This window comes from Emys orbicularis, chromosome 4 (genome assembly GCF_028017835.1).
Source record: "Emys orbicularis isolate rEmyOrb1 chromosome 4, rEmyOrb1.hap1, whole genome shotgun sequence".
Taxonomy (NCBI): domain Eukaryota; kingdom Metazoa; phylum Chordata; order Testudines; family Emydidae; genus Emys; species Emys orbicularis.
In genome coordinates this window covers 42,556,342-42,564,645 of record NC_088686.1, presented here as the reverse complement: position 1 = coordinate 42,564,645, position 8,304 = coordinate 42,556,342, and the positions used below count along the sequence as shown (strand labels likewise).

The following is an 8,304-nucleotide window of genomic DNA, read 5'->3' as shown; positions in this document are numbered from 1 at the left end:
ACAACTCCCCTGCCAGATGTCAAGTTTGTGCTCCAAAGCATGGAGGAGCTAGAGATTCTCAGTGAAATAGTTGTAAGAATTCTTAACAACAAAACAAAACAAAACATCATATTTCCTAACCTCATTCTGAGAAATGGCTGAAGAACTTAGCTGTAACTCTGTTTAAAAAAATAAATAAATAAAATTAAAATAAAATAAAACTGCTTAGCTGAGGCAGACACCTAGCATGGGAAATTTCAACCCAAGCAGTTTGGTAAAGCTAAGCAACTGAAAACTAGGTTGTCTAATGTAAATTGTCAGACAACCTTACCTATAGGGATCTTTATTAGCACAGCCTATAATAATAATATGTGTTTGATGCAATATTGAGTTGTGCGTTTTTAGCACTCTAGGTTATAAAGTTTAGAGAGAGAGGTTTACAGGGAATAAGCTCTGCTATTATTGACAGTTCACGTACTAACCTGAATTTTTTATAAAAGTGGCAAATCTAGAGCTGGATGTTAGATAACCAGCTCTGTTAGTATAATTTCAAGGGCTTGTCAGAGAAAGATAAGCTTCTCTTATTGCAAAGCTTATTCTGCATTAGTGGAATTAGCTTCCTCGGCTTCAGAGGGACTTGGGGTTTTTTTTTTGTTTTTGTTTTTGTTTCAGATTCTTCCTCCCCACTCTCCCACCCCCAATGGAAGAAGTGTTGACAACTCTGTCTCCAGCACTGTAAAAGCATGGAGAGAAAGTACCCATCTAAAGAGAGCCCCAGAAGGCTATTAACCAAACTGGGCAATGTGATGGACATGAAGAGATTGACGCATCAGTTCAGCTTGGCAGCAGCTGAATCTGACAAAGAATCTGGATTCTCAGGTTTAGAAAAAGATAATTAATTTTCCTCCTGTTATCTCCTTTAAACTTCACAGTTTGCTTAACAAATGTATCTTTTTACAGTTCCAGACAACTCGTATGTGGAAGGGTGGGAGAATTTGTGTATAGGGCAAGTTTGAAAATCCTGTGACTACTAAAATCTTCAAAGCCAAGCTTTAATACTCTTCTAAAGCTCATTTTGTCAATCTGCATGGTATTGAGGTTTGCTTCAGTCTCCACTTCTAATGGGCATATTTTTCATTTTAGCTACAGTCTAGGAAAAGGGGCTCCTATTTGGTCATTGCATGACCTATTGAGTTACATGTGATCAGAATGTCAAACAGCCTGTTACACTAGAAAGTAATTTTTGTAAAGTTGATTAAAATGGCACATCCAAGTAGAGTTTTAATACACACCAAAACTATGCAATGATCTTTCCCTTTCTTTAGAAAAAAAAATTATATTTGTGAAAGGTGAGTGATGGAGATATGAGGCCCTGGGTACAAAACTGGCAGCGCGAGATTCTGCAACACTGTCCTACCTTAGTATGCTTTAATAGATTGAATAGGCATGAAGACAAAGTACAATCCTTGGCCTCTCTGAGGCTTTGTCTTCACTACCCGCCGATCCGGCGGGTAGCAATCGGTCTATCGGGGATCGACTTACCGCGTCTAGTGAAGACGCGGTAAAATCGATCCCTGATCGCTCTGCCGTCGACTCCGGAAATCCACCTCGGCAAGAGGCGGCAGCGGAGTCGGCGGCAGCGCGGCAGCGGTCGACTTTCCCGCGTCCTCACCGCCAGGTAAGCCGACCTAAAATACGCAACTTCAGCTACGGTATTCACGTAGCTGAAGTTGCGTATCTTAGGTCGGACCCCCGCTGTAGTGTAGACCTAGCCTGAGACTACAACAAGGGTGCCAGTTGTGAGGAAAGGTCCACGTAAAAAAAACCCATCACTGAAAATTACTAACTAAAGTCAGAGGCCACTGAGCAGCCATCAGACAATGAATGAAGCCCATGTTAGTTGGAATCCAAAATCAAATTAGCAGCATTGTGCACAATCTGATTGAACAGTGTGGAATCAGGAAATGGGTGGGAGCTCAGAAAGCTTGCTGCATATAAAACAACTAATAACTGGACTTTGCATCTACCAGATGGAAGTTCAGAGAGTCTTGAGTTCTGTGGAGCTGACCAACTCAGAGAATATGCTGAATGCATTGTGTTGGAACACAGAGGATGGGCCCTGGCAGTACTCACTGGCCACAAGCAATTCCTTCCCAGCACTTTCTCATGTGGTCATAATGAAAAATGTACTGGTCAAACAGGTAGGGGGGAATAATAATAATATATTGGAAAGTATGTTTTCCTTTCAGAAGTACACGTCGCAAATAACTCTTTTAAAGGGTGACATTCATTTAACTTGTTGCTACACTCATAGAATCATAGTATCAGTAGAAGATCTATTAGAGTGAGTCTGTCCCTGGCCAGAGGCAGGCTAACATCACCAAGATAGATCAAATATAAGTTTCTTAAGCCTCATACACCTTTGTTAAATCTCTTTATTTTAAAGGGATCCTGGAAAGATAAAAGACATATTTAGAAAAAATACTATTAGCACCTCAGATTATTTAAATGAAAGATTTTAGAAATCTAGCGTACTTTCTGCATTGATGCTTTGCTACGTTACTACTCCTAGGGGAATTCTATGCCAAAAAATTTAAAATGCTGTGCAAAATATTTTAAAATTCTGCAAACTGCGTATTTTATTTGTCAAAATAACACAATATAAAAAAAAACATGCCAGTTTCAATTATTTTGGTAATATATTTCAAAATACCTGTCAGCAAGTATGTCTGTAACACTACAGATGACAGATTCAGGAAATGTTTTTTGACAAATAGATTCCTTACTAGGCATATTAATACAGAACTTTGAGTAATAATTTAAACTACAATACAGAACTGTATTTCCCGCACCCCTCAGAAGCAGTGTAAAGGCTTGTGGGAGTTACTCCTAACGGAGGAGCTGAGGGAGAGAGAAGTAATTGCTGGGAAGGAGCCTGGGTGTGCACGTGGAGGGTTGTTGGGTGTGGGTGGGAGAAGTATGGAACAGGGGGGTTTTTTTTGGGGGGGGGGAGAAGGGATTGTGAGTGAGTTGGGGAGCTTCCCCCATGCAGACACTGGTTCACCCCTAGCCTCTCCCATTCAGTCAGGCACATCTGCCACTGTCCCTATGTGTCCCTGCACACCCGTGTCCCCATATGCCCTGCACAACCACTCCCATTCAGCCCCTTGCTCAATGCTGTCCCCCAACTAGCTCCTGTGCCCCTGCCCCACTCTTCCCCCCCACTAGTCTTTCTGAACCCCAGTCTGTGTGACCTCCCCAGCACCCCCGTGTGCACTGCTCTGTCCATCCTCCCCATATGTGGCCCTGCAGGCAGGGCACTGTGAGGAAGACCGCCTCTCCCCCTCCTTCTCCATGGCTGGCTGAACCAGCTGCCCTCTCTTCTGGCACCACAATGGCCCCTGGTGGGTGAAAAGTGTACCTGCAGTGCCTTCCTGGCAGTATGTATTTCTGGGGGGGGGGGGGGGGGGAGGGAGGGGAAGGAATCTGCAGGTGACGTGAATTCTGTGTGTGTGTGCAGTGGCGCAGAATTCCCCCGGGAGTATTTTACTCAGCTTAGACAGTGAAACTAGAATAGTCAGTTTCACTTGCTAGATCTCAAGTATTTAAGAAGGATTTTGGATTCCAATAGTATAAGCAAATGTTAAAGTGTAATTCAAAATGAATAAAATATGAAACCATCTCTGCTTATATTGGATTTTGTCAAATCTTTTTCTGTTCTAATAAATCTATATTTTTGTGTCTAAATTAAGATGATTCGGCACAAAATGTTAAACAATTGCTAAATAAAAAGTAAATTTCAGGGCTTAAGTTGTAACAACTCAATGAACTCATTAATTGATTAGTTTCTCTGCCATGTCGTTCTGTCAGTCTATGAGCACATTGTAAGCCACTTTTGAAACATGTACAACTTAAAATAAGGTGTGGGAGAAACCATGTTTCTAACTCTCTCATCAGAGCGGGACCAAAATTTCTTCAGCCTTCCATCTGAGTGAAAAATTCCTGAAAATGCAGTGAGGAAAAATGGATGGGAACCCTCCAAGGAGAAACACAATCCAAGTTTAGTCTCTCCTGACTTTGTTGTGAGATCTGACAGACTTACAGCCCAGGCTGGAATGGTTGCAAGCAAATGTGGTTAAACTTCACTATTGATCTCCAAAGAGAGAGTGAGGCTCTGTTAAGATGTGCAATGAAAGAGATGTCTGGAGTAGGCATTTAGAGGGAAGTCAGTTCTTTGATCTCCACGACATGCTCTCTTTAGCTTGACAAAACACTGTGTGGGTTCCTCCCTCCCTCCCAGTTCTTGGAAATGTGGACAAACTGTTTAAGCAGACGCACAAAGCTCCAATCTGGGAGGGGTTAGGCTAGCTTCTCCTACTGGTGCCTTCAGGGTGAGAGGTGGAAAATGAAATATGGGCTCTCTTGTTATGCTAACAAACTTCCCAGGGGATGGTGCAAGCAAAACTTTACTGGTTTTTATAATATACCTAAGTTATGACATTTTGTAATGTAGCAGAGTGAGGGAGAGAAATTAAGAATAAACAAGGAAGACAGTCCATTGAGTCATAGATCTTCATGTCCAAACCTCTTTATATAAAATAAAGAGGGAGTCATGTTAAAGTAAAATGGAAGACTTTACTTCAGCAAACAAAAGCAATGATTATAGGTTAATGATCATGAAATGCATTCCTGCCTCAACCTGTGATAACTAAGCAAATTGGAATATGTTGGGTCAGTCAACTGTGTTGGAATGGTCCTTCGAATACAGTGATCAGTGCCAAAAATAAGGGGGTTTATTGATTTGTTGTCCCACACAATTCTTGGTGCAACAGCTATGAGACAGAATTTTTTTTTTTTAATCACAGGTTAGACCATCAGCATTCTGTCTTTTTCTCCTCTGGTTCAGACCAGGCAAGCAGCTTAGGAGAACTACTATAACAGCACCATCCTCCTACACAGAAACACATACTAGCTGTGCAGATCAGCTGTGCTGATTTTAAAGTGAAAATGTGGGCTACTATAATTCTGCTAAAAACAAGATGGAATTAATTCTGTTAAACTCAGTGCAATTTATCTGCAAAGTTTTTACAAGTCTTGTAAAAGTGACTCACCCATGCATGCACAAAGCCTTTCTGGACAAGTGCTGTTGACTGTTGCAAAATTTAAGCTTCCGTTTTAAAAAAAGCTGTAAAGTGAGCTTTCCAAATGTGAATCGGCTGAGATGAATAGAATAACTTAGGAAAAGGGAGAGTCATACAAAGTGAGATTTTGGTAGGAGACAAAAGACCAGAGAACGCAGTGTCAAGGGGAAAAATGAGTGACGGACGGTGGAGGGAGGAAATGGACAATGTAGGAAAATATGTATTATGAGAAAGGAATCCAGGAAAGTAAAGAAGAGCAAGATAGCATGAAGAAGCATCAACCAAATTGGGGCCACTTTATGCTAGGTTTTGTACAAACATATAGTAAATGACAGGCCTTGCACCAAAGAGCTTGCCCTTTCAAGCTATGCCTGTGCTACCAGCTAGGAGAATGATTTCCCCTGCTTGTGTACACATACTCATGCTAGCTCAAGTATAAATAGTAGTGTAGCCACTGTAGCACTGGTAATGGCAGCAAGGCTGAGCTATGCTGAGCACAAACTTGCCTGAAATTGTTGGGTATGTGCTTGGCATGACTCAGCCATGCCTCTGCTGCTGCTACCATTGCTACCGCAGCTCCATTGCTATTTATACTTGCGCTAGGTTGATGAGAGGTAGCGTAAGTATATGTACATGAGCAGGGGAATTACACCCCTACTGCTTGCTGTAGATGTAGCCTAAGGCTTCAAATTCTACAGCCCATCTGTATTCTGTATATCTAAGGTATTTATGGACCCCCAATTACCATAATCTCTGAGCACCTCACAACGTATTTATCCTCTCAGCACCCCTGTGAAGTAGGAAGGTAATATTATTCCTATTTTACAGATGAGAAACAGTTTCTCTGCCTCTAAGTGGTTTGCCCAAAGTAATACTGGTCGCTTGTGGCATAGCAGGGAATTGAACCGGAGCCTTTTGAGTCCCAGACTAGCATCCTAACCCCAGAATCATCCTTCCTCTGCCGTTTGCTGTTTATCAAAGCACTTAATTGTGTGGTAAAGTGCTTTGCTGAATACAGATGGACTCTAGCTCATGTTTAAATGCTTTGCTGCATTGGCATCTAAAAGACCCACCATTAAAGGTAGATGAGACAAATAAGTGGGAGGTAGTGTGGATGTCTTAGGATAGGTTTAGCTGAAGACACAATTTTGAGCCAATTAGTATCAATGTGGTAAGTGGTTTTTTTAATTAAATCAAAATGGTTGATAATGTTACAAATACTTCATTTTTTTACATTGCCAGGGGTGTAATTTTAGGAGGGGAGAGGCGGCACAGGTGTTTTTCTCCCCACAGTAATAGACTTTCAGCTTGTCAACACACAAAGTTGCACCAGTTTAACCAAAGGTGTGGTGTTGAAAGGGTGCAACTTTGTGTGTAGAGCAGGTGTTTCTCCTTGGGCTAGTAGGCGTTAGGTACACTTCAAGTTCTAGGTTTTTGTATAATATGTGGTTTCAGTAAATTTTAGAACTACAGCACTTGTTAGTGACCACCTACTGTGTTTAGAAATAACTGAGACTGTTTCACGCACTTGCTGTAAGAATAGAAGAGACAGGATAGAGTTCTTATGTCTCAACTAATATATAATTTAAACTTCTAGATAGAAGGTTTGTGCAGCATTCATCTGAAGGCTTTTTTTAAATCATAACTTTAAGTGTTCTGGCTTTCTTTCAAAGTTGTCTGGACACTTGTAGTTATTATTCTCTTATTATATCCTCAAGTCCAGGGTTAGCATAAATAGGAATGCTAAAACTGAATGGCTTCTAAATGTATTTGCTGTTCAGCAGTAAATAGATTCTGAATTACAGCTTTGTCTCTAGCAGTGTCCTCAAATGTCACAAGAAGGGAAGAATGAATTTATAGGAGGTAAAACCTACTCATATTGCATTATAACTGGCAGCAACAATGTCTACAGGCATTGGCACTAGGCTCACCTGTTCTGATAAAGCTTTTCTAACATTTTTTCTTACACTGTTAGTTGTGATAATTCCACTTTTTCCACCCATACTTCTCAGGGAAGCAGTTCATCGCAGCTTCAGTCTTGGACTGTTCAGCCATCTTTTGAAGTGATTCCAGGTCAGCCACAGCTAGTGTTTCTTCATCCAGCCATCTCCTCTCCCATTAACCCTCACCTTTTTGGTGAAAAGAGAAGTGACTCTACTAATTACCTGCCCATCCTGAACTCCTACACAAAGACAGCACCACATCCCAGCAAAAGAGATCGTGGCTGGGATTTGGAGGAAAGAGGGAGAACCAGTGGACAGAAATGGCTTTGCACAGATACTGCTATGTCCAATAAGACTAGTTTATTGCCCTCTAGTGCTTGCCCCCAAGTATCACCTGACTTTAAGCCTGCTCAGGACTCGACTCAGCAGAGTTCTCCAGCTTTGATGGCAGATGGAAAAATGTCAACTATTGATGGCTTTCAGTATATTTCTACTGCCAAACAAAAGGCCCCAGGTTTGATTCCCTTTCCCCCTACTGGACTCCTCCAGATATCAGACCGCAAATCTCCTGAGATGGAGAATCCAGTACATCATATGGTGCAATTAGCAACCTGCAGCCCACCTTTAGCAGCAGAAGAACTTTATACTACTCCTGAGCTATTGTTGCAGCAGCAACGCAAGCGCTTTCAGAATACCTTTGTTGTGCTGCACAGGTCTGGATTGCTGGAGATCACCTTGAAAACCAAGGAGCTGATTCATCAGAACCAGGTAACCCAGATTGAACTGGACCGACTGAAGCAGCAAACACAATTGTTCATGGAGGCAATAAAGAGCAATGCTCCTCAGGCCTGGGCAGAGCTAGAGGCATCCTTAACAGGGTCAGATAAAGCTCACAGCAGCCTTGAGGCTTCTCCTACATATCCCAACATGTAGCGCAAAAGATATATAGCTGGTCAAGTGATTAGAGTGCCTCTCTTCCTCTGTCTCAAGCTTTTACAAGAGCATTTTCTAAGTTTGAGACTACTTTTAAAACTCATTCACAAAGCAGCATGCCATTAATAAACTGTCCCAAATGCCAGTTGGGAGGCATAGGCAGGAATTAGTACTGCTTCATGTGACCTGGAATTGAGTAACTGTGCTCTTCTTTGGGCCATGAAGGTGTGAAAGTGCTATGATGTGATGTGTTCCCATTCTTATGATGGAGAACATTGCAAATGGCTCTTTCCTGGCAAGCACCTTTT

General features: G+C 41.8%; 1 protein-coding gene across 1 annotated transcript; it reads left to right on the top strand.

The window, feature by feature from the left end:
* Window positions 1-694: 694 nt before the first annotated feature.
* CIPC (CLOCK interacting pacemaker) lies at window positions 695-7,996 on the top strand. Its single transcript, XM_065403285.1, is given in 4 exon segments — window positions 695-858; window positions 2,010-2,023; window positions 2,025-2,180; window positions 7,133-7,996. Coding segments are annotated over 4 exon segments (1,170 nt in total). The 5' UTR covers window positions 695-722.
* The last annotated feature ends 308 nt before the right edge of the window (window positions 7,997-8,304 follow it).